Genomic DNA, 27,225 nt, shown 5'->3' with positions numbered 1-27,225 from the left:
TCCAGCCGTCATTTGCGTCTCTACACTGCGCTGTGACGGACAGGTGGAGGCCTCTCACAGCGGCATCAGTGCATGGCTCCAGGGCACTTAGCCGTGGAGGCTCCAAGGTATACCCAGTGATGCTAAACCCAAGTACATTTCAAGGAGGATTAGGGGACTCTGTTTTCAGCTAGAGCTACATGGGATTGAAGCAAAGCGCTCTGTAGAGCGAAGAAGAACTGAAGAGTCAGGCGATAATAAGATTTGTATTTACTGTTGCAGTCAAATATTGATTGAGAATTTTTTTTTTTAATAGGAACACAAACCAGTTGGCAGGGACTGTAAATCATTTAAGATCACAAATATTAACAGTTGAGTCACTTTTCAATAGCATAGTTGTAATCCACCAGCACAAACACTGAGATAAAAGGCTCATGAACAAATATTAGATTGTAAATGCTGAACTAGTGCCAAATTGAGATACATAAGCAAACTATGGTAACTAGAAGCCTGATGAACTCCAGTCACAACGGGTACCTGAGAAGTTATTCACCTTCAATTGTTCATAACCATCAAGCATAGAAAGCTGTCTCAGGCAAAGGGTGAGGTCTACAGCAAACAACATGACATGCCCATCCTATCTGTCACAAGCTGAAGTGAAGAAACAAACAATCCAACACATTACTATGGTCTTATGGATAAGAGTAAATTAATTTAAAGCCATATTACTTGTGTTTGCATTGTGTCGTGAAAACACAGCTCAAATTTACCGTTTGCAAAACATTTGACCTGACAGGTGAATTTTTTTTTATCTCATCTACAGCCGATAAATTCAAGCGTACCATTAAATGGTACTTGGTTCCCTGCATTATCTCTGATTTCGCTGCGGTTTTTACATTGTGAAATACTTTACATGTTTTCTATTGTGTGTACATTTGCTCTCTTCTTCTTCATTATTTTATTTTATTCTTATTGTATTAATACTAAATCTTGCTGGAAAAAAGTCTGATCCATAAATCATACATTGCAACACCTGTTTTCATTTTGCTGAGGGGAACTGCTATTGTTTTAACTAATGCTACATCTAAAAGTAGCTGCATTGACATTGTCTGCAAATCCTGTGACATTTTAAAGTATATTTATGTCTTTTTAAATTTAATTTTGAGTCATATTCTTCATATAAATAAACTAAAAGTTAAGAACCCTGTAATATTAGGGCAGAAAATTTATTTTTAATTGCTTCGTTTATACATTGTCACAAAACTTAACAAATAAATGTTTCAGTGTTATAAAAGAATAAAATTAAAGCAGCTTAAACTAGTGAATCTTTTGGAGTTTTGTTTGCCTGTTTTTAAGAAAGGATCATCATACTAAAGACCAAGATTAAAAGGGGCAAATATACACTTGTCTCTCTTGCCTCAGAGACATGACAATTGTCTCATAGATAACGAACAACACACTGTTCACAATCAAACATGTGCGACCCCCAAAAAATATATATCAATAAGTTATTCAAGCAGAAAACAATAGACAGAAACCCATCACTGATTAAACTGCCTGGTAGTTTGTCACGATGTGCACTGTCAGGAGAAATAAATGCTGTGTTTAACTAAAAATATGAAATCATCATTATAAAAAACTACAATGTAACTTAAAGATTGTGCAGTGTATATATATATATAATAATATATATAAACTTTATTTCTTTGACTAAGAATTGCGGTTTAGTCTACCTATAATAAAGAACATATTGCAAAGTACTACACCAGTAAAACGTTCAGGTGAATGTTTTACTCATGATCTAATAATAATCAAATAGTTATGAATCTTAATGATCAAACAATAATGATATCTAAGACTTGCCTAAACAGTAACACAGATTGTGAAGACTTCAAGAGATTATACCTAGATTACACCTGGATGAATTCAAACTAAAGACTGCCATAAAGATTTAGTGTAAAACTAAATAATTCTGCCTCTTAAAAAAATGTATTATTTACTTTTTATTACATCCTTCTTTCTCTTTCAGATTTGTCTGGTTTTCGTAAGATGCACCATCTTGGAAAACAAGTAGGTTAGGTTAGGTTAGGTAGTTACTTTATTAATCCCAGAGGGGACATTTTTTTCACTAGTATGACAGCAACGTTGAACTGACTTGAAGCAACGTCTAACAGGTATGTGGATTCCCATGTTAACCTCAAAAAGCCCCTCATCTCATCACATACCACACCCATCCCATCACATAACAGGGTGCTGCAGCTCCGGCCCAGGACGGGCACATCCGCAGCCCTCCCCACGGGACTAAACTTTTCATCGGGCTGTTTGTCTAAGCAAACCCACGCTCTCTCCCTCCATGCTCCGGCTCTGACACATCCCTGCAGTGTTAACCCGGCGTGGTGTTGAGCAGTGGGAGTGTGCTGCCGTGTATTCCTCTGTTTGTTTAAGAGATTAAGTTGGTGAACCCCAGCCCCCGTGGAGTCCCTGGACTTTATACCACCAGAGCTGCTCAGAGTATCAGCATTGTCTCCAACCATGCCGGCAGTGAAATTTGATAGTGTTTGAAAGTCCGCTTAAAAGCAGACCATTCACAGTTGAGACTGTAAGACGGAGCTTAATTTTTTTTAAACTCAATATGTGTGCAGCAGTTTTCTGTAGCGTATAGAACTCACAGAGAATAAAATATTTGATGATGCCAACGTTAAACCACGTCCAATCAGTATTACCTACAAATCACACAACTAGTTTCAATCAACAATTTCTATGTCATGAGTTGGTTATTCCTGTCTCTCAGGTTGCATCCAGGCTTTATGATGATGGCCTATATTTTGCATGCTGAAATCACAGAAGGGCCTTTTGTCTGGAAAACATTTACATCTCTTAACACAGCTGGCTTGTCCAACCACTGGCATAAAACAAACAAGGAAGCAAGGTAGAAAAACAACACATAGGTTAAGTTACCACTAAAGAGGTGTTTTAGTGTTAAACATCAAAACAACATGGACCATTTTGGAGTTTTGAAAAATAAACTGAGGTCAGCTTAAAAGGACAATTTGAATATTAAGAGGAAATAATATCCTCTTAAAAGGTCCCGCAGAGAATAATTATGATAGTTGATGGTAAAAGATAAATGGTAATAAAAGGTAAACAAAGAAACTGATGTGTTTTTTTTTTTCCATTTGCAGCAATTAAAACTTTTAAAAATCCAAACAGACATTTAGACCAGATACATTTTTAGCCATCTCAAGATATTAGACATGCATTATAACAGCATTAGAAAAATTTAAATTTAAATTTTCACAAATAAGTATATAGACTTTGTCCAAAAAGAACAATAGACCCTTATAAAGCTGAGGTATGTTGAGAACATGTGATGCTCGGGGGGGTGTGGCCCTTAAGGTGCTCTGTGGAGGTAATACACTCTTCAGGTAACGCTGAGTGACTCATTCTCACACACACCTTAAACACCACAAATGGCTCCGTCACAACTGAACTCTTCAACTTAACCTGACTACGGGAATAAGCTGAATAAAAACGACTTTTAATGAAAGAAGATCTCTCAGAAGAGCAAATTACTTTTACATTTGAGGAACTGCTGGAGTTGGACTCAAAGACAGTGAGTTGCTAAAAACGAATGTGAGCTTTCTAGCAAGGTCGTGTGTTGGGAAATCTCTTGTTTTGATTTCCACTGTCCAGGATCTATTTTTTTTCCTCAGACGAAAGAAAGGGAAGCTCTGGAATTCCTAACACTGTGCAGCTTTTGCAGTAAGTTCACTTTGTCTTTGAAGGCACATTTTTGAGCTTTTTATGACAATGCCAGTGGTCAAAGTGGAGAAAGACTCTTCAGCAGACACCACCTTGCCTTCCCCCAATCCTCCATCGCAGACAGAGGAGCAGACACGGGGTCGAAGGAGGAAGAGACCTCTGCAGCGGGGGAAACCACCGTACAGCTACATCGCACTCATTTCTATGGCTATAGCCAACTCTCCTGACCGCAAACTGACATTGGGGGGCATCTACAAATTCATCACAGAGCGCTTCCCCTTCTACAGAGAAAATTCAAAGAAGTGGCAAAACTCCATCCGCCATAACTTGACTCTAAATGACTGTTTTATCAAGATCCCCCGAGAGCCAGGACGGCCAGGGAAGGGTAACTACTGGGCGTTGGACCCAAATGCAGAGGATATGTTTGAGAGCGGCAGCTTTTTGAGACGCAGGAAGAGGTTTAAGCGCTGTGACTTGAGCACCTACGCCTCGTACGTGCATGAGATGCCAGTTTTCTCTCCTGTCCAGATTACCAGATCATCTGCATACACCAACTCAGTCTACCCCAACATCAACGTCAGTCCGACCTACGGGCAGCAGCTGCCCTCTGCCTACTACCCCTCTTCATCCCCTCCTGGGTTCGGACATGGCCAGGCCCGCATGTTCAGCATTAACAACATCATAGGACATCCGACTCCAGCCAACATGCTGGCAGGTCAAGGTCCAGAGGGGATGCAGCAGCCCAGCCGGAGCTTCAGTCCTGAGGGGCTTCCGAATGGCTCCAGTCCCTGTGGCCTGGGAGCCACGGGTTTCCAAGGTCAACCATGCGGAGGAGCTGTGCCGCCCCGGTCCTCTACACATCCGGGGTTCACGTACTCGGGGCCAAACAGCCATCTGCACCATCATGCACACCAGGGCTCATATGGACAGGGTCACACCCAGGGCTATGCAGCAGCAGCAGGACGGGTCCATGTCTCAGCTCACGGGTCTGCGGAAACGGTGGACCATTACGGCAGGGCGTCCCCAGTACAGCTGGGTTCCTTCTCCCAGTATAACAGTGCTGCAGGTCCCATCCCCAACACTGGGGGATACCTGAGACACCCCACATATCCGGGGAATATGGACCGGTTTGTGTCTGCTATGTAAGTTACTGAGAATGTCGATACAAGCTTCTCATGACCTTTTTAAAAAGAAGATTTCAGACGGCACCAAGTGAGCCAGAAGTTTCTGCGCACAAACACGTTTGCTTTTCTTCTTTCAAATCTGAACGGACTGACCTCTCTTGACACAACTGTGATTTTCCGCATTAATTGTAGAACCCACTTTCCGTACCGATGGTAACCAACTTTTAGAAACTTGCCATACATTTGGATTTAAATGTCAAGGCGTCTTCACAGCAAGAGCATAAGAGTGTAAAATACTTTGTATAATGTGTGTGGTTGAGTTGTTTGCTTTTTTTGACATGACTTGAATGTGCTAGTTCAATATTTACAGTACAGCTGAGTTTAAAAGTTTGTATAAATTATTGTGCTTTGTGGTCATAGGCTTTGCAATAAGTGGCTTGTATGAAGAACGTCATCTGTAGTTCATCTGCATGTATTTTGTAGCCACATGAAAATGCATATTTAGTTTGCCTTTTTGGAAATAAACAGAATGATATAGCACTTTTGTTCTTCAAGAATAAAATATCTAAATTAATAAATCACTGCTATCACCATTTAAGCAATTGTGCCAAAACATTACACCGTAATTATTTTTTTATTTTCCCCAGAAGGGAATCTGATTTGCACCCAGGTGACATCTGTTGTATTTGTAATGGCTACAAGTCAGTTGTAAAACATTACAAAGTAACAAGGGATAAACTATCACGGGAAAAATGTGCCCCAAACGATTCGTTCTTGTGTTGCTTTCTACACTGTTTCAGCTCAGCTGGTTTGAAGTGTTGTCTGGAGCCACAGCTTTAGCAGTCACTGTGACCGGGCTCAATTATCACGTCGAGACATCAGCACAGCACTTAAGACACTTCATCCGCAACATGAATCCACTAATCAAGAAAATGAATTGACTTGTAACTCGATATTTCATCCCATAAAGACAACAAAACACCAGAGACCAGAAACAACGTCTGCATGTCTGACAAGACGAGACTCGTAAAGAAACATTTCAGCAGTTAAGACACTTAATTTTTCCATCAAAAAAAGCTTTGTTGACAGATATGACTTCATGTTTTATTCTTCATTGAAAAGGTCTTAGTTTTTCTTGAGTGCTGCCCCCCCCCCCCCCCCCCCCCCCCCCCCCCCCCCCCCCCCCCCCCCCCCCCCCCCCCCCCCCCCCCCCCCCCCCCCCCCCCCCCCCCCCCCCCCCCCCCCCCCCCCCCCCCCCCCCCCCCCCCCCCCCCCCCCCCCCCCCCCCCCCCCCCCCCCCCCCCCCCCCCCCCCCCCCCCCCCCCCCCCCCCCCCCCCCCCCCCCCCCCCCCCCCCCCCCCCCCCCCCCCCCCCCCCCCCCCCCCCCCCCCCCCCCCCCCCCCCCCCCCCCCCCCCCCCCCCCCCCCAGTTTAAAAATCTATCATTAATTGAAGCACAAGAGAAATCAACAAATGGCAAATTCTAAGATATATATAAAAAAAAAAAGACAATTATTTAATTGTTATAAGACCAGAATTTAGGACAGGAGTGATAAACAGCACAGATTTGATTGAAAAAGAAAGCAGCTTGATTTATGATACAATAGCAGGAAAGGTTGAGACCGAGTTTTGTGAGCGTTTTTCCACAACAATATAAACACAAGTACACCCATTCAAAATAATTTCACTGAATCGATATATTATATCCAGCAGTCAACACGAGGACGAGATGTGAAACCCTTGAAAATATTGTTTGTTACGATCTGGGTGAGAATAACTGTATAACTGCTATCACCTCTATATATTCAATATTCAGTGTGTTGTATTTCAAAAAGTGTCCATGAAAGATGGTATTAATATTCACGATAATACACACAAAAGTGCGTACTTTAAAAGAAGTTTTTAATTGTTTCATTTTCTTCGCTTATAAAATGCAAAATAAGCATGAAGATCAAAGAGAATTCAAAAAGACTTTAAAACTATTTTAAATCACAAGAAATAAGAACATTTAAACGATGACAAGCTAATATATAACAGACATAAATACAAGAAAGACACGTGACAGTGACAAACGTGTCAGCCAATATATTCAACAAGTTTTTCGAGTTGTTCACAATTCTTCACAACGTCGGGCAAAGACAGCAACATCTGAGGGGAAAAGGAAAACAACTATTACCTCAAATATCCAAACATACATCAGCACTGACAGGATAGAAAAAAAATGACATGAAAAGCATCTCTCACCTCCCTGACTTTATTGATCACGTTGTTTAATATCTGGAGCTCTTTCTCACTTTTCTGCTGGTTAGACTGATGGATCATTTGCTGTGAAAGACATTAAAACATTGTAAACATCCTGAATCACCCTGTCACTTATAAAACACAGTCCTAAAATACTGCCATGAACATAATAAAACAAAATTCTCAGTAAATGAAGAAAATGCTGGCATGTAGTCAGGACTGAAAGTAATACTTTGATTGGTCAGTACTTACATGTCTCTTTGCTCTTTCAAGGAGTTTAACTCTGGCCTGCTCTCCTTCCTGAAGACTTGCCTTCAGTCTCTCCACCTAAACATCAAATCAAGAGATGTCTGAGAAAATGGCCATTGAAGGTGCATTTTTTTTTTTTTTTTTTTAATCAAGAAAGAAAACTAGGAAAACATGTAAATGATTAATAAAGAGTTAATGCACACAAAATATATCTAACTATACTGATGCCATAACTGACAGGATCATACCTCTCTCAGTAACTGGATCTTCTCTTCCATGAAGTGTGCTGGGTTAGCTGATTGGCTACCAGCTTTCCTCAACTCCTCTCGCAGGAACTGAGACTCCACCTTCGACTGCTGGAGAGCGCAACGAAGCTCAGTCACATCCTTTCGTAATTCCTGAAAGGAAAACAAGTCAACATCACAATAAAACCAGTTACATTAAGAGAACAGTCTCTCCTCCTGTAAAACAATGGGTTTTGGAAAGCGTTATTGTTATTAAGTGCCTTACATAATTGTCAGTCTCGAGTTTCTTGTGAATTTCCTGGGCGACTTGTAGTTCTACCATCAACCTCGTCACAGTTTTTTCATCCTGTGTCAACAGAAACAACTTTTACATGAACTATTCAGTGCTTTTCTCTGCTTGAACAGATTATTCCCATCAGTCAGCAGTCTTCTGTACCAATTTATAAATTTGTTAGACATCATACATGAAGTCAGCACCGAGATGTTTAGTAGCAGCAGTCTTTACCTGAACTTTCTGCTGCAGAGCCTGATTTCCTCTTTCCATCAGGTTATTCAAACGGCTGAGCTGATGTTGAAACTCAAACACTTCAGCCTCATGTCTGCTGTTTGCACTCAGCTGCTTCGCCTGCAGGCCGCAGCTGGAACAGTGCATTAAATAACAAGGACTGAATGCAACACCTTGAATCTTACATTAAGATGACACAAATAAGAATTATACAAATGTGAAAAACAATTTGGAAAGAATTCAGCATTACCTCCATACTCCAATCAAAAGGAAGCTCATAGCTACAGATATCTTCATTACATTTCTTTAACAAATTTATATTATGCCCATTCTGTTATAGATTTGGTCATCTATACCAATAATAAACTCTGATGAAGGTCCTGTGTTAAAAAAACAAACAATTAAAGTGCAGACTATTTTAGTCAGAGTTGTTGTTCACATTTGGTTTTCTAATGAAATAGCAGCAGTGTACCTTAACATCACAAAAATGTATCCAGTGTTAAAATGGTTAGTAAATTAATTGATCGATGGTTAAAAATTTTAGCTACACATTTCAGTTAATTGATTGTTAGTTTAAGTTATTTATTAAGCAAAAAATACCAAACATGTTGATTCCAGCTTAAAAATAGTTACTAATGTACTGCTCGAATTATAAAATGCTGCAAAAGAGTAAAAAAAAAATATGCCCAACACAATTTTCCAGCTCAATAAAACTCAAAAACATTTAGTTTACATGGTATAAAATGGAGGAAGGAAGTTCTCACGAAAACAAATCAATGAGTTAATCAATAAATAAAACAATTGTCAGCTGGAAATCTACACTTTTTAGTCATAATTTCCAAACAGCACGCATGTGTCTAATATCCTCTTATGGGTGGAGCTAACTGCTACACCCACAGGAGTCCGTCTGTTTCTTCTGCCTCTCGTGTCTGACAAATATGTGTAATTATGAAATTGTCATACTTGGGTCATTGGTCATTACCAAATCAGGAAAATCCATGTAGGAAACACGCATGTGCACGCACGCACATTTCATAGCACTTACATGGTGTTGTGCAGCTCCTCCAGCCGAGAGTCTTTGCATTGTTGCACCGACTTCAGGGTGCTGCCGAGCTCTGCGACGGTGTTGCCCAGGTCAGCGAGCAGCTCTGCCACACAGCTCTGCTCTTCTTCCTCTGGCTCAAAGTCTACCGGATTCAAGGGATTTTTAGGGACGATGCGGGTGAAGGCACTTGTCTCACTGAACAAAGTCTCACACTGTGGCTCCGGGTATGTCTGAGGGGACGGAAGAGACAGCGAACTACAAGTTAGATTTTCAGATGTTCAAAGTCTTCAGATTATAGTAGTTTAAGGTTGTTGTTATTTTTTTTTTTTTTTTTTTTAACTCTGCAACCGCAGATAACATTAAAAGGATCCAGAATAATAATAACAACAATTATTAGAGTGCGAGAACACATCATTGTCAAAAAAAAACAAAAACACACATGTAGCATGTTTTTTCACATGCAGGGTGAGCTACAGGAGTGGCAGGTGTACTTGTTTTGACGTCTTCCTCCTTCTCAGCAGTTAATGCCACCATGATGCTGTCAACAAAGGAGCTGGTGTTGTGACGACGCTCCATGTTGTAGACTGGTTCAGTCTCTTTATCTTTCTGTGGCTCTGGTTTCTGAAAAGTAAGACATACAGTATAGACCTGTGCAAAAGTTGTCTCTACTCTACACTTACGAGTTCATTTCAGAAGTATATGCTGCTATCAAATGATTCATACATGATGTTTAAAACCAAAGTGACACATATTTCAAGGGTTCTTAACAAGTGTCCGATTCTTCACTTTCCTAGAAAAACTGAATTGCTTTGCATGATGTGTGTATCTGCATGATGTGAGCATGAGCAAAGGCAACAACTCTGGCCAGGCTGCTCTGTAGTGGGTTGTGTTACTGCACTGTATGTTACCTGGTCACTGAGAGCAGCGTGGAGCTCGTTGGTGAGTCCCCGCAGTGTGTGATGCAGCAAAGTGATTTCAGTGACGGCCTGACCCATCTCCTCTCCACGCTCCAGCTGGGCTGTTCTGGCTCTGGACCTTGCGGCTTCCAGCTCCTCCTGCAAACTCCTGTTCTTGAGCCTGAAACACAGACAGATAAGTTATCATTTAGTAAATGAACAAAATGTTAAACAACTTCAGAACAATTTGTAGTAAGATTTGCGTACTTAAATATAAGTGCCCGCACAGAGACAGACTGAGGACTTGTTGACCCACAGAGATATACCACAAAGCCAATACGCAGATATGACTTATTTTCTTTTGCTTCATGTTTTCTCGTACTCACATTCACACGGAAAGGGCATCCAACACAATATAATAAGTACAACACAAACTGTAGACAAAAAATATTTAAAAGAACAACAACAACAGCAACACCAAAGCAGTGAATGATGGCAAACGTAGGAGTGATGAAGTTGACACAAATATCAAATTTAAGCTAAGATTAGGTGAGTGTTACTCTAAACTTACTGAAGTTGACAAATTTCTGCTTTTAGGTCCTCACACTGGATGTTCCTCTCCCGAAGCCCCTGCAGGTTTTCCCTCAGTGTACACTCGCTCTCAGCCACCTGCTCCCTCGTCAACTCGTTCTCCATCTGTAGGAACTGAAACACAGGACAACAACAGGAGAATTAAACTATACATCTCCCATAAAATTCTAAAGACTTTTGTAGTTTACAGCATCATGAGTGAAATTAATCTCCAAGCACATTGTTACAAAATAAACTATGTTGCGAGAAAGATGTATTTGCTCTGCACTAAAGTAAAATCTACAAATTTTTAAATACAAAGATATCGCTTTGCCCTCATGCCATTGACTGAATATAAAGGCAATGAACAACGTACACGAGTAGCCGTGTAAAAGGAAAAGTAAGCAGCTCTAAATCACAAAAAAACATTCCAAACAAAGTATCCAACACGTATACGTTCTCCAAGCTGACCTCGTTGGTTTCCCGCACACCGCTGAGTTGTGTACAAACATCCTGAAGCTGCTGGATCTGCAGACTCTGAGACTGGGAGAGCCTTTGCAGCTGACCGAGCTGCTCCTCACTCTGTGCCAGAGCCTGACTCAAGTCACACACACGCTGCTCCGACTGACCCAGCGACGTCTCCGATCTGCACAAAACCAAAGACAAAACGCGCAGCAACGTGAGTAGCAGTATTTTCTGAAACATTTGCAGAAGAGCAGCCGGGAGCTTGACTTGCTGACCCAGAACAAGGCTGCCTGTTGGCCCCAGTCTCCCGTCATGACTTATTAGCAGTAGAAAGAGTTAAGTTTCTACTAAACAAAAGGACTATGAATATATCATTTTACATATTTTTATAACAATGAGGGATATTAAGAAGGATGTTTTAACAAAAGATAAACTTCCTTCATTTTTGTTCTCATATCAAACCATTTTCACCTGAAATGTTATTGTGTCTCCACTTACTCATTTGCTCTATCCTTGGCTTCCTTTATGTCTTTCCACGACTGCTGCAACCTGAAAGAAACAAATTTTAAACTTTTAAATTTCAGAGGATAGTTTTTCTTAGTTTCCCTAAATAAAAATTATCCAATATTGCCTCATTTGTTTCTTAATTTCTAAGCTGATATGTTCAATCAACAAATTCCTGCTGTTGTGAGGCTCATACTTTGTAGTCTGAGCAGCGAGTGCCTGCTCCAAGAAAGTGTAGGAGGCCAACGTGGAGGAAACTGTGGCAGACAGATCAGTCACTTTCCTCTCCAGCTGACCCTTCTCTTCCTCTTTTTCTGTCAGCTTCTGTCGCAGCACACCCATCTCTGACATTTAATGAAAGAAAATAACAATAAGTTAGCAAAGGCGGATAAAGAAGGATGAAATGAAATACCCAAAGAACATTAATCATATTGATTTAAGTTTTTACCTGACGTCATGATTGTCACTTGCAGGTTTAAATCACCAATCTGCTCCCTGGCAGTTTGGAGATTCAAATAAGCTTCGTTCAATTCTTCCTCAATCTGACGAATACAAATTTGTTCAAATGATAAGAATAATTTTCATTCTTATGAGGCATGAGTACAGAAGTGGTGCTAGGCAGTACGTGACCAAATACATTACAGACATCTGACCTGCTCTCGCTCTTCAATAGCTTGTCCTCTTGCAGAAAAATGCTCATCTCTCTCTCTCAAAGCAGCAGCTGCTTTCTCATTCAGCTGCAGGAGCATAGGAGCAGTGTTCTGCAGAAGGCTTCTGACCGTGCAGAGCTGTGCAAAGATGACCACGTCAAAGCAATCAGTGTAATGAGCATTATCATCACATGTAAAACAAAGCTCAAATTACTGACACCATTTATATGTAAGGGTATGTAGTTACTGCCGTGCTGCTGAAGAAGTGGGAGTTAATGCTTTTGAAATTGAACAACAATTTGAACAATTTCAGTATTTCTATCCCAACAGACAGCAAAGGTTATGCTACATGCTTATCTCAGTTTATAGTCAAGAAAATGAACATACTTCTTTCATCAAACTGGACTGCTCATCCATGGTTTGGGACAAAAGATCAGAAGTCAAGTTCAGTGATTCAGTATAGGCCTCGTTCAATGCGACCTGCGTTAGTTAAAAGAAAACGGAAACAGAAATTACAAAACGCTGTGTTAAGCTGAATAGATTCCCATGGAGCTGCTTGGTTTTGCCCGTTTTCTGTACCTGCTCTGGATAGGTGTGCTTTAGAGAAGCCAAGAGTTCCTGCTGAGACCCAACACTCTTCTCTAGTGCTGAAATGTGTGTGGCACAGTGTGTCCTCAGCTGCTCCATTGCGCTGAAGGCCTGGGAACAAACAACCAGACAAACACTTACAATTTTCCATAGTAATTTCTGTACTTGTAATTAGGTCAAAGATCATTGCATTACACACATATTGAATTATAAAGCCCACACAACAGTTAAATGTTAAGTTCTTACTGCCTCCTTGGCTGTCAAGGTCTCCTCCATCCGAGTCCTCATGTCGTTTCTTTGATGAAGCGCGTCTTTGACCTTCTGCTCCATTCTGGTCTGTGTCTCCTTTGATTTCTCTAACAAAGACCTCATGTGTCCATACTAAAAAACAGAAGAAAAACCCACATCAACTAAATTAAAGCATAAACAAGTGCAATTGTTGCACTACCGTTACAGTTATATGATTACCTGATGAAATATTACAGAAACAAGCATGCTGTTGATGTGATAAAGATATAAAAAAAATATGTTTACATACATGTGAAACGAGGCCTTGATGGTCCTCTTTGACGATGTCATCTAATTCTTTCATGTTAGAGAGAGCAGCATCTGTGTCACTACTCAAAGTAGACTGTTGGGAAAGAAAACACACACATGACTGTTATTAATGGACAAAATCATGTGTATAATTATTTTTTTAAAGAATGTAAATCATTACAAAACTTAAGTTTCTCTCAGAAAACACATACAGGCCAAAGCCTTTAATCTATAAAGTTTAATCCTAGACCATTGGTTGTGTGGTTGTCTGTGTCTCACCATAGTGACCCTCATGTCTTGCATACACTGCTTTAGGGTCTGCAGAGAACTTCCATCGTGCTCCAACTCACCAATCCTGCTCAGAGCCTCCAAATACAGGTCTCTGTACATTGTGGTCTATCAAAAATACAAAACAAAGAATTACTTCAAATAAAAAAATTATGAAACATAAAATCTATGGAACTGTGAGTTAAAATAATCCCAGTAAGAGAATTGTATTCCACAAACATACCATTGTATTACACCATCTCTGTTGGCATTATGTGTCTTTACCTGGCTGAGCTCGGTGTGGTCTGTCTGCACTAGTTTCTCTCTGAGGTCTGAAGGAGCAGCGCCTGCAGATGGACATCCCTGAGCCCTGGCTGCAGTCAACTGTTGCACTAGAGCCTCAACCATGATCATGCTGGACCTCAACCTCTGCTCCAACTCCTGTCTGGGGAAACACTCTAAGCTGCCTGGAGGTAAACTGAGGCAATATCCACAGGAAGAAGAGCGAGAGGCAGAAAAAAAGAAATCACAAAAAACTGAATTAGTATTTGTCAATAATAAAAAATTAAAAAAAAATCATCTCTGGCAGTCTAACCTTAAATTTTTTTTTTTTTTTTTTTAAATAATTCAGAGAGAACACTTACTTCCACAGGAGAGGGTCAGTCAGAGTGCAGGAATCAACCACAGTTAAATCCCTCTTTCTCTCAAACAGGCCAGATGTATTCAGGCTGTGATCTACCATTTTCACAGGGCTTGTACCCACACAGACACTGTGGGATTCTGCAGGAGTGGTTTTGGCTGGTGGGGCCATGTGGGAGGCAGGAAGTTGAACAGAAGCAGCGACAGCAGCAGGGCCCATCTTCCCTGATGCCAAGATGAGGAACTCTGCCATCTGCCGAAGCTGCTGCTGAAGTGGACCATTAGGAATCAATGGGATATTCAGAACTGGCTTCTCAACTTCAGACAGTGGCACAGCACTCAGCTTCTTTCCCAAATCCTCGACGAGCTCGGTGATCGGGTCTGGCTGGGGCTTGTAACCAAATGCTGTGGAGCTGAAGAGAGGACGAGGAATGGGGCTTTCCAAGTTCTCCAGCCTTAACCCGGTGTTAAGTGCAGCCAAAAAGCTTTTCTCACCTTCAAAAGCAGAATTCTCAGCAAAAGATAAGTCTTGACCAGGATCCCCCTGAGCCTTTAATAAAGACATAGATGCACTGCTGAGCACAGGACTGAGGATTCCCAACTGCAAAGCTGAGGCAAAAGAGGGACACTCTGACAAGACGTCAAAAATATCAGGGTGGTTCTCTGCAGGAGGCTCCTCTGCAGAGGTAGAAGGAAGAGTTCCATTTCCAGACGAACCAAGGGTACCGTCTTCTTTCTCACTGGATTCAGTGGGTCCCCTGCTAGAGTACACTTGAAAGACATGTTGCAGATGTTGCTGCACCTCCACAGGTGTCAAACTCTCTGCTGAAGCTGTAGGATGGCTGTGGTCAGAAATCTCAGTTCTATGAACCACTGAAGGCAATGCACTGTCCTCAGGATGCATTGTACACTTTGATATTTCTTGCACTTGACGTGTAACAGTTTGATTGTCTGAAGTTTTTAAAGATTCACTACTACCTGCTGGGTCAGTATCTACCACAGCTGCATCATTTTCCAAGCAGCTGTTAGGTTGTTGGGCGTCCTCTTGAATGAGATCCTGTGTAATGCAAGTAGCTACACTGTTGTCCTCCAGGGGTTGACAGAGTACAACATTGTCCTCGGGTAGAGGGGAGGTCCTCCCGAACAACTGGGTGTCATCTGATTTGCCATCCTCACTTTCTGTAATAAGAGAGCTCAATGTAACACCTTCTTGTCTGCCAGCCGGGCTGTCTGGTCCCACCAAGCTCAGTTGCTTAACTTCTTCAGCATCAGTGCTGCATGGCATCGGTTCCTGGGTAGTGGAAAGGTTTCCATGGGGAGGTGATGAATAATTTTGAATATTACAGTACATGTGATCTAAGCGATCATTACCGTTTTGCAAGTGATGATCATGAGCTAACATGCTTGGATTCATACTATAATTGTATGACTCTCTGCTGGCCACAGTGTGGTTGGTTGGTAGAAGAACAGACTCATCTGCAAAACTGGTGCCCTCTGAAGTTTCAATCTCACTTCCAGTGCAGTTAAATGACTTAAAGGTTACATCACTCAGTCCAGTAGCAGGATTTCCAGAACCAGACAAGGTAGTGACGACAGTAACAATATCATTTTCATTGCCACAGTATGGATGATCAGTATGTTCTGCTTGACACAGCTGGTCAGAGTCATCAGGGTAGTTACTTGAATTAACACTGTCGTCTTGTAAAGGTTCACCGAGCTCTGACTTGGGCAGAAGAATGGTCTCATCTTGTAGTATGGTGACATCTGCAACTTCCACCTCACCTCCATCACAGACAAAAGATTTCCAGGTGACATGTTTCTCTTTACTGCAGTCGTTCAAAAAAGCTCTTGAATCTTCTGTGGCTTGTTTATCATCCAGGTCACCAGAAGCCAGTGTCGTGTTGGGAATTTCACCGAGACATGCTACACCCGTGTCATCAGAATACGGCTCTTTCATCCCAGTATTGTGATAGGGGTGTTCTATGTGGTCACAACATGACTGCGCTATCATACTGTCAGAGATGACTGTATCTTCTGTGTCGTTGTTACATGCAGCCTGGTCTTTAGGCAAAATAATACTCTCTTCTGCACACAATGAAGAGACTGAAATGTCAACCTCACCACCAGCACAAATGAAGGATTTAAATGTCACATCTCCAAGTGCACAAGCAGTCTGAGTGGGTGTCATATCAACAGAGGGAAGATCGGTTTGTATTTCTTTGGTGGATGGAGTAGAATGAAGTTGCGACTCTGGGTCACTGAGAGGAATATCAGCCTGTTGATAAAAAGGAGAGGTGGGTAAGAAAAAGCCACAAATACACTGAAAACAAAGAGAGTATTTCTAAATGTTAGTATAAACCCACCAATGTCCTTTTCACAGCATCGAGTTGTGATTTTGATTTGATCCTTGATGATGGAGTTGAGAAGTGAAGAACTTCATTGCCCAGACTTCTCAAAGGGGTGCGCTCGCCATATCTGCTGGAGGGCTAAAATCAAGAAAAGTTGAATGAATCACGGGTAGTCAGTTTGCTCATAACACTGCAGACTGTGCGTGACATGAGTGCAAAAGTTTTACCAAGCCTTCCCCTCTGGAACTTGACTTCCTGAAGGACATAACTCTGGAGTACTTAGAAACTACCTGTACAACTGCAAAAGAAGACCAAAAAAAATTCCTTTTAAAGCTGTTTATTATGTTGATTAAACTGCTCGGCATCAAACACACCATAGTTTCGGGATAGTGTTACCATAACTTAAAACAATAGTCAGGCATACATATGATTGCTAAAACGGGTTTTCTGTGCTTTAATCATTCCTCAAACTCATAATGGCTGCTAAAAGGCTTCTTTAAAATGCAATTTCAGTTTAACAAAACATAAAGTTTGATGGGTCTGAGTAAGACGAGCGGCTATATTTCAAAAAGAAAATTACAAATGTTCCCCTTCATAATCTATTGGACAGTCTTTTTTTTGTTTTGCTGGAGTGGAGATATTAACAGAAAGCAGAAATTTTGTACTAAAAAGATTTGTGACTTCAGACGACATCCTCTTAATTCAGATAAAGTGGAGAAAGTTTTTTTTTAACACAATGAGGATGGTGGATTTAGTTGACCCATCACTTACATTGACACTGAATTGGATTAGATTTAGACTTTATTAATCCCACAATGGGGAAATGTAGTCCTCACAGCAGCATAGAAACACAAAAAAGCTGCACACAATATGACAAAATTTACAAATACGTATACATAAAATAAGATAGATAAAAATAATTATTTTGGAAAAAAAATAAAAGCAATGAATACACACACACACACACACACACACACACACACACACACAATATATACACAAGCACAAATACAATAAATTAAATAAATACAGTTTAAGAAGAGTATCAAAAGAAGACGTGATCACAGCAACCAAACCAGTAGCAATGTTTCACTGGATGGCTGACTGCTGTTTTAAGACCGACTTCAGTCCCTTTATATTATACAGTGTATACACAACAGGGAGAACTCGTGTTGGCGTCAACAGGCTAGCCAAGAGGCTAACTTTCGGGCATTTACGTTATCTGTAAGGTACAGGCAGGCAGTAGACCACAAACAGCGGAATCAAAACCGCTATTAACAACCCAAACGTATCTTAAATGCGTGAAGTAACTCGACATTGTCACAGGGTGTTGCGAAGAACGATAATGGCGCAGGCTTTCTAAACGTAGTTAAGAGTCGTTAGGAAACGTAAGCAACGTTAAGTCCTTTATTCTGGCACATCTCGCTGAGGAAGTTAACGAACATGTTTAAATGTCTGATGCAGACCGTTAAATAATGTAAAAAGTACCATACCTTCTTCAACGTTACCAGCCAACTTTGACCAACATGAAAGAAGTGACGAGTGTGAGGTAAAACAAATCTGATGTGGAGCTGCCGTCAACCGCGTTCCGTTCAAAACACAAATGGCAGCACTGCTATTGGTCCATTTCTCTTCTTCGGTAGGTTTGTGGCGCACCAGACGGACGCTCTGTATACCGCCACCTACTGCTGCCGTCTACAGGAGCATAATGTTACTACACCAGGACTGTTTTGTGGCCAACATGAAATTAACAGTCATCTCATGTTTCTAGTGTTTCGTTTTTTTTCTTTTGTGATTTCATGTCTGAATATGAACCATAACCGCCTCTTCATATCCACATCATTTTTCTAATATTAATCTTTACAAATTAACATTTAACCATCAACTTTTTTATAAATTCTCTTGATTCACATTCAGTCTGTAGATCGACATTTGAGACTCACCCCTTTCTGAAAATATTATTCTCACTAACTTCCAATTTAATCAAACAACTGTAAGGCTACAACAGTTGATGACCAAAGTTCATTGCCATAACTGTAAATTAACAAAATTGAGTTGGCAACTTATCAGTTCAGCAGCAGAACAAGGTAAAAGATGTATAAAAACAACTAAGATAAAACAACACAGTAATAAATATATAAAAGATAAAACAGGCATCAGCTTGCTTTAAAGTGCAAAGTTAACAAGTTAACATTGATAAAGTGTCATTTGTATTGCCTATTTTTAGTTCTCAGCAGCAGGTGGGGGTGGAGGGTGCGGGGGTGATGGAGGCAACAGCTCTGGGGGAAAATCTGTTTCTCAGCTTGTTAGTGCGGGTTTTGATTGTCCTGAAACTTCTCCCTGATGGCAGAGGAACAAACAGAGTGTGACCCGGGTATGTGATGTCTTTGCTGATGTTGCTGGCTCCCTTCTGTAGGCAGCCAGCATACACAGTGTCCAGGTCAGGGAGAGCAACTCCCTCAATCCTCTGTGCTGTTCTAACAACCCGAGCCAGGTCCCTTCTGTTCTCTGCTGTGCAGCTGGCATACCACACATTGACGCACTGACACAGGATGGTTTCAATTGTGCTTCTGTAGAAGTTTACCAGAAGTTGAGGGGGCAGGCCAGCTTGTTTCAGCTTCTTCAAAAAGAAAAGCCTCTGCTGGGCTTTCTTCATCAGGTGGGATGCGTTTAGGGTCTGCAGTTATGTGGAGTCCCAGGAATTTGATGTTGTCCACCCTCTCCAACTCCTCCCCATTTATGTAGAGTGGAGAGGGTGTTGTCTTCCTGGTTCTCCTGAAGTCCACTATGACCTCTTTTGTTTTGGTGGTGTTCAGGAACAGATTGTTGTCCGAGCACCATTCAGCCAGATGTTGGACCTCCTGTCTGTAGTGCATCTCGTCGTTGTTAGAGATGAGTCCCACCACAGTGGCGTGGTCGGCAAACTTCACTATTGTGTTGGAAGAGCAGGTGGAGGAACAGTCCTGGGTGAAGAGGGTGAAGAGGGCCGGGCTGAGCACACAGCCCTGCGGTGCACCTGTGTTCAGGATGATGGTCACCGATGTCCGGTTCCCTATCCCGACATTCTGTGGTCTGATGGAGAGAAAGTCTATAATCCAGGAGCAGAGTGAGGTAGAGAGTCAAAGATAGTTGAGTTTATGGGGGATTTTGGTGTTGAAAGCAGAGCTGATGTCAACGAAGAGCTGAAGTCAACAAAGAGCATGTGTCGGGGTGCTCCAGGTAAGACAGGGCCGTATAGAGTGTGATGGAGTTTGCTTATTGAGCGAACAGATCTCTGTAGATGTCCTCTGTAGATCTGTTCGCTCGATAAGCAAACTTGTGGCTGTCCAGGTCTGCTGGGATGATGTTCTGGATGTGTGATAATATCATCCTCTCGAAGCACTTTGTGATAACTGGGGTCAGGGCGACTGGGCAGTAGTCATTGAGGCAGGTGACTGCTGTCTTTTTGGGGACAGGGACAATGGTGGTGGATTTGAGGCAGGTGGGGACTGCAGCTTGTTGTAGGGGAGAGGTTGAAGATGTTGGTGAACATCCGTGCTAGCTGGTCGGCACAGGTCTTCAATGTGCGACCCGACACCTTGTTTGGTCCAGCTGCTTTGGTGATGTCGATCTTCATCAGAGTGGACCTCATCTGGTGGTGCTGGAGGAAGAGTGTCTGCGAGTGTCTGCATCTCAGCTGTCGCTCCGCTGTGCTGCGTGTCAAAGTGGGCGAAGAAGCGGTTCAGCATGTCGGGGAGTTCACTGTCCTGATTGATCTGTGTGGTGCTAGTCTTGTAGTCAGTCAGGGTTTTTAATTCCTCTCCATGTGCTCTGGGGGTATATTTCCACAATAGTGTGAAAACAAATGCCACCTGACAACATAAGTACAGTCTTGACCAATCATAAATGTGCAATATTGTTAAATCCTGAAAATGTATGGGGCAAATAAGCATGCTTTAACCCTTTCCACCCATAAGGTCCCTGTAGGACCAGGCTGTTTCTGTTACTAAAACACAACCTGCTGCAATTTTTTTTGATGATTACTGAGCAAATCTAAGGATAAGGAAACATATTGTATTTAAAAATTCTCTACCTTATCAATAAAGCCCAACGTTGTTCATATTAGCCACAGAATCAAGGACTGACTGAATTTAGCAATGCTTTTTCAGGTAGAAACTTATATAAATACTCGAGGGCTTTCAAATTCAATTCAAATTTTGAATTTGTATTTATTGATATCGTGCCAAATAACAACATAAGTTATTTCAGGGAACGTAAAGTCCCTATCACAAACTTTAAAACATTAAAGGAACCCAACAATTCTCTACAATTGCCCTTATTTTTCGATAATTTTTACAAGACCAAAAAATATAAATATATTTCAATTTCATTGTGTAACATTTCTGCACCATTTAGTTTCATGTCAATGACAGCTCATAGAGGGCAAAAAAACATATTTAATTACCTATGCTAATCTTAATATACCTCAATTTGTATCTGTTTTATTTTAAGAATGTCTAAATGACCAATCTTACATCCCAAGTACAAGTTTTTCAGCAAAGAAATTTCATGGAAATATTGAGGTGAGGAACATTTGACAGGCTGTTTTTGTTTTTCTACATACATGAAGAGTGACGCTCTCCACCTCCAGAGCTTTACTCACAGGGTTCTTCACACTGAGACCATATGGCACTGAACAGGTCGGACCTGCAGCACCTCAGCAAAGCCTTGCCCAAACCAGCAGGTGATGTCAGCTGTGTCAAGGGTGAAGAAGAAGAGTCTGTCTCTGCATCGAGTCCTCCTGTAGACTGAGCGGGGGTCTGCTGACAGCACCCCTCTGATGGCAGCGGCCGCCTCCTCTGGACTGCGCAGAAACTTGAACCTGGGTCTGTCACTTTCAGAAGGTCCTGTGTGGTGCATAAGTTTGTTTTTCAGTCATACTGCTCTGCTATGAATGTCCTCTTTCACATTAATCTCTAACACAACAGCACCCTCTTGTGGAGAAAAAGAAATGAGCCTTTTCTCTGCGTGAAGTGAGATCGTCTTACCTGACAGGTGTGTGGGAAGGAATTCTGCCAGCTCCCTCTCAGCATGAGGGGTGAAGCGGACATCTAGACTGGCAACAGGGGGCTCTCTGATCCAGCCAGCAATGGTAGTGTAGGCTTCCTCTCCATAGCAGGGGTGGTCCACAGTCAACACTGGAAGTTTGGTGTTAGGAGAGTCTGAAACTTGGTACTTACTCTCACTGTCATCTTGGGTGACATAGGCCTTGACCTCCTCCAGCACATTGCAAAGGTCTTTGGGCAGAGAAAACTGAGCACTGCATGAATTTGTTAAAGAAATGTCAGTTTGAGATTTGTCCTTTGAGAGTAGACTCCCCACATCGTCATCATCTTCTCTTTCCCTTTTTAAGTTCAACTGAGCATTTATATCCGAGTCTTTAAGGCAGCTGGAGAAGGTTGTCTTATTTAACGACACAACAGTTGCATGTGGTAGTTCTGTGTTCGAATCATAAGACTCTGAGTCCGTGCTCATCCTGGTGTCGGGACAGTCATACTCTGGGATGTAGGGTTTGATGTCCAGGACTGGGGTTCCAGCAATCATGTCAATGTCTGACAGATGTATTGTGTCACCTTGGAAGATAAAGAAATGCATTTGTTTCTTTCAAGAGTCCTTTATTTGATTCTCTGGCTGAGCTTTAATCGGACAGCAGAACATTTAGCTTGATAAGATATTTAACTGCAGGGAGAATAAAACAATATTCAGCCCATCTGTGGAGTCTAGCGTTGAAAAATAGCTGACAAGTAGCAATTTAAAGCCCCGTTCAGAAAGGATCAACATAACAGGGACATGGTGAGAATAAAATATTGTGAGATGTGACATACTAACAACAAGTCTGAAATACTAAGCAAGAGATAACAACAGTATCAGCCTGTAGATGATATTACAACCTCACATTTGATGAGCTCTTGCTCTGATGACAGCTTAAACTATTTTGTTATTCATCTTTGTACTGGTTCTCAAACAGGCCTTTAAGTTGTTGTTAACACTTGTCCGTCCAAGGTATGTTATGTTTTCTGTGTGGATTGTTTATTTGTTTGTCAGCAGAGTTACAGAAAAACTGCAGGCCTGGTTTACATGCAACATAGCGGAAGAAGCCAGTAAATGTTGGAGCAAATCAAAGGGAAAATCCATGAATTATTTTTCACGTCCATTTGAATTGCAAGGACGAACATTTGGTACACTAAATTCCACACATCTTAAATTCCAGTAGAGTTCAAAAGTAACAAAGCAGGTCAATCTAGAAACACGAAGACTCATCATAATTGAAATTCTCAGGTACCAGTAAAATCTCTGGGATACATGTACTTGCCCAAACTTAACACATCAAGCAGATGTTATGGAGCACCAAAGGTGTGCTGGTAAAGAAATGTAGCCCTGGACTTACCCGCTGAAACTGGACCACTTACAGCACACACTCATGTGCACCCTGGATGACAGGCACACAGACAAGGCCGGTAAAAAAAAAATTTGGTATTTTTTTTTGATGGTCCACCGACCTACTAATGCGGTTACCTAAGGGGGATTGGTCCCAGTATGCTCAATGGCCAGTGACCCACTGTGGGGCACTCAGGGACAATAGTTTCATCCGAAAGAATCAGTCCAATTGTATCATCGCCACAATTGTAAATATATCCTGACATATTTAATGATTGCAGTTTAAGAATGAATTAGAATCATAAGCAGGTCAATTTAAGAGATCGCCATTAAAATACCAGGATGTGTCTCTGTACAGGATTTAAAAACTGGATGAGCAGAGAGTTTGCCGAAAAAAAACGTAATAAATCAATGGTGTAATTATTACCAGATCAGTGGTTATAAATTACCCATATATGCCCACCAGATAGGATAAAAGTCATGGATCAGCACAGGTCATGTTAAAATCCCCCCAACTCCCACAGTGAAATAAATCTAGTCCGAATTCGTTTTAACACACATTTTGTTGACGACACTCACCTTCAATTTTGTCAAGCTTCGCCAATGTTAAGCCCAAAGCGTTCGGTCGGTGGGGACTGCGTGTCGAGTACACGCCAACTCTCTGACCATTCAGTCTAGGAGGCTTCACTTTGGCTTTGTAACTCAGGTGCCCGTTTTTATGAAAGACAAAGATGATCCTGCAGCAATCAGAAAAACAGAGGACATGAAATAAATAGTAGAGTTTGGATTGGCTTTGTCGAAAATGGGCAGAAAATCATATGACAAGTGTTAGATAAGTAGGCAATTTCAGTCAGGGAAAAAATAAAGCTACCAAACATTACCTGAAAAATGTCAGATTGTTTATCTATACAGCCCTTAAACACATTACCAGTCTGACATGGGTTACATTACACAGGAAGAATGAAGTCTCATTCAAGCGCTAAAAGGGAGCATAAGATTGAAACACCTCCGAATGAGTATAATTTGTACTTTTGTGTACTTAAATTACACAGTTTGAAGAAGTTTTGTTTAAAGTTTTGAAATCAACTGTGAATGTAACTCCTACATTTAAAATGTAATAGATCAAAAAGCCATATTCAGCATTTTGACCCAACAGCCCTTCATTGAGGTGATAATCACAATGTTGTCAGTTTTTAGCATCACATCTGACAACAAATATACAGTCAGTGGAGAATAAAAAAAAGAAAACACCATGCCATGGAAAGGACTGTGAATTACATATACAGAAAAAAAATAAATAAACACCAACAACCACATGTAATGTACCAGACGTGGGAGTATTGCTCCAGGCCCACCACAGCGTGCTCCGGGTTGTTGAAGACGCTCTGCTGGATTCTCAGTTCTGCCCTTGAAGGGCCACATATAGTGGGCTGTCTGGGTGTCCCGTTCTTCATGGAAAAACAGGAGCTAATGTAACCAATCGGGACCGTCTGGATGTTTCCTGCAATGAAACAATGTTCAATATTTTTTTTTCAATTTGTGACAAGGCACCACACATGCAAGGACCTTTGTTTAGGCATATGGTGGGGTCTTCTTTACACCAGGACAGTTTTACTCAAATTATTATTTTTTTAAATCGCCATTTTTCGCCTTGCTTACAGTATCAGAATATATTAAACAGTAACCCCTGTATAATGACGTGTTGTATTGGCAGGCCAATAACATACTGAAAACATACACAGTCCTAGTTTATACAAACATTTAGGTGAGTGTTAGAAAAGTTAATCAATTGAGGGATTAGTCAACTGACAGAAAATGCATTTGTCTGTTTTATAACATTTGTCTAAATGTATTTAAATCTTCTGATTTTTTTGGACATTTGATCCAAATCACTGACTGTATATGCATTTTATAGAGTCTATGCAATCTGGAGATGTCAGATTTGCATTTTTTTTTTCAACTATTTTTGACTGCATGGCTAATTAATCAATAACAAAAAATAACCAACAGATATCATCAATGAAAACATAGAAATGACGTACCTAATTTAATTGAAGCTACTATGTATGTTGAGCCTCTTTAGATCAAAATATTACTAGGTACAAATACAGTTTTATCTTAATTGCAGTAGGTCATAACATTTTTAAGTAAATGAAAATAATATCTTCCTTTCTTTCTTTGTTTATATTACAAGTGTGGGTGATTTTGAATTTGTACTGATACCTTGCTCTAATGCAGCCTGTGGAGATGGTGAAGGCGCTGAAGGTCTCCGGTCTGTATCATCTTTACTGAGTCCAATCTTTGACACAGCAGCCTGAACAGACATCATATGTTTACGATGAGCTCTGACTGCACTGTCCAACATCTGCCTGTTGGTGGAGAGTAAAAAAAATATATATATACTATGTGAAAAGGACAAATGAGTGGCATCTACAAATAACATCAACATCACGACTGAAGCGGATGAGAGATGAATCTGCTATGTCGCCAGAGGAAACATAAATAGGTACAAACTGCTATAAATTGTATTGTCAGATTTGTATTTCCATTTCGGGTCAAAAACATACCTCAGGTTCTTGATTTCTTTTCTCATCACAGAAACCTGCTGATTTAGTTTATTAATGTGCTCCCCGCAACAGAAACACAGCGGAGTCATCTTACTGATTTAAAGGAGAACTAGAAGAATAAACAGGTCTAAAATAAGTTAGCTCTTAGCTGCTGCTGCTTCGACAGAAACAAACCACACGCTGAACAAACATGTGGGAGTTCCTCAAAGGCGGAAGCACACGTTTGACTTTATTGTTGGCCAACCAGGAGTGTTTCACGTGACAAACTGATGACTGGCAGCTCATCAAAAGCAGTAAATCCTTCTCTCAGTTTCTCATAACCCGTGTATTGAGTTGTATAATAGTTGTTTTAGGCCAAGGCTATTACGTGTAAATAACGCGTGCATGTTGCAAAAGGCATGAATATATTTGCACCACCATCACCCGCCACGGTATATTTTCTGTCAGAAGGGGGCAGCCAAGAGTTATTTCGTTTACTATGTGTTTTTTTTTTTTAAAAAGCTTTATTTGATTCCAAAACAAGCAGCCAACACAAAGGAATGTAATGTAGTGCATCTACACAAGTATGTTACTGTCTGTGAGTACTTACCTTCACGCAACTGGATGTCATTTTACGTTGTTTTTTTTTATCTGACTGGTTATTTTACATGTTCAGATTTTACATACAAAAGATCCCCTCATACTAATACACAGTGCACTTAGAGAGGAAACAGAATATAAAGGTAAATTTGCAGTTGGTTTTACTTCATCAGCTACAAAACTGCAGCGCAGTTTAAGCTCTAATTCATCATTAATGAAGAAAAAAGATGTATAATAATATCAAACAATGGCAGGAGCCACACTGCTACATGAGTAAACTTCTTTTTAATAATATAGGTACATTGCCTGATAATACTTTGTATTTTTTACTTAGGTAATTTTGACTGCAGGACTTGCATGTGTGATTCAATGTTTTAACGTTGGGGTAATATTAAGGTAAATGGTATAAATTAAGGCTAGAACTAACAATCATTGTCACTATTGATTCGTTTAGTAAAGAAAACAATTAATCGATAATCAGAATAGTTGCTAATTACCATAGATTGAGTCATGGTTGAACTGACTGATTACTGTAGCTTTAATCTGAGTACTTTTTTTTAAAGTCTGTATGGGATAAACCACCACAATAGTTTTATAAACAAGCAGGTACAGCCAAGTGTACAGAAGACACAGCAAACAATGTCTTGCTCACTGTACGGCAAAATAAAATACACATTTCAATTTCAGAGCAGAGAAATGTTTATAATATTTCCACTGATCCGAGTAATTTGACCAGAATACATACTTATTATCATTACTGCTAATTTTCTCATCCGAGTGAAAAAAAAAAAAAAATGCAAATTCTTGATGTCGCAAAAGCAGATAGATCCTCAAAAAAGCTTTGTTCCAAAATAGATTAATTGCAGTCTTGGTAAAAACTGGACACACACACACACAAACTAGTTAAGTAAAATATTGAAAGATGTAAATAAAAGGATGAAATAAATGAAACAAGTTAAAGGAAATATTTTTTACTGGAATCGTCACATATGTGTCATATCATGTTGAAATTTCTGCTGATGACACAGGTAATAATGACCAAAGTTAAA

The 27,225-nt window shown here is 40.7% G+C and overlaps 2 protein-coding genes across 3 annotated transcripts; one reads left to right on the top strand and one right to left on the bottom strand.

The window, feature by feature from the left end:
- The first annotated feature begins 3,464 nt into the window (after nt 1-3,464).
- On the top strand, nt 3,465-5,579 carry foxe1 (forkhead box E1). The gene has a single exon (XM_069689425.1). The coding sequence runs from the start codon at nt 3,784-3,786 to the stop codon at nt 4,885-4,887; it is 1,104 nt and encodes a 367-aa protein (XP_069545526.1). The 5' UTR covers nt 3,465-3,783; the 3' UTR covers nt 4,888-5,579.
- A 718-nt stretch (nt 5,580-6,297) lies between these two features.
- spag5 (sperm associated antigen 5) lies at nt 6,298-21,795 on the bottom strand. Of its 2 annotated transcripts, XM_069689332.1 has the most exons (26): nt 21,641-21,795; nt 21,256-21,499; nt 16,841-16,911; nt 16,629-16,751; nt 14,271-16,540; nt 13,912-14,104; nt 13,639-13,755; nt 13,361-13,453; nt 13,069-13,203; nt 12,814-12,933; nt 12,622-12,714; nt 12,238-12,372; nt 12,033-12,126; nt 11,781-11,928; nt 11,579-11,629; nt 11,087-11,261; nt 10,617-10,750; nt 10,058-10,226; nt 9,626-9,770; nt 9,150-9,363; nt 8,105-8,237; nt 7,865-7,945; nt 7,603-7,752; nt 7,358-7,432; nt 7,109-7,189; nt 6,298-7,012 (listed from the first exon to the last, which is right to left on the bottom strand). In XM_069689332.1, the coding sequence occupies exons 1-26, from the start codon at nt 21,701-21,703 to the stop codon at nt 6,941-6,943; spliced, it is 5,379 nt and encodes a 1,792-aa protein (XP_069545433.1). In that variant the 5' UTR covers nt 21,704-21,795; the 3' UTR covers nt 6,298-6,940. The 2 variants fall into 2 exon arrangements, with proteins under 2 accessions (XP_069545433.1, XP_069545435.1); XM_069689334.1 differs by lacking the exons at nt 21,256-21,499; nt 21,641-21,795 and adding an exon at nt 18,107-19,174.
- Between the last annotated feature and the right edge of the window lie 5,430 nt (nt 21,796-27,225).

Source organism: Brachyistius frenatus, unplaced genomic scaffold, assembly GCF_029030835.1.
Source record: "Brachyistius frenatus isolate BFR_SWC_R1_liver_20210118 unplaced genomic scaffold, ASM2903083v1 Contig_7, whole genome shotgun sequence".
NCBI classification, from domain to species: domain Eukaryota; kingdom Metazoa; phylum Chordata; class Actinopteri; family Embiotocidae; genus Brachyistius; species Brachyistius frenatus.
Note: the sequence above shows the minus strand (reverse complement) of the source record. Positions and strands in the feature narration are given on the sequence as shown.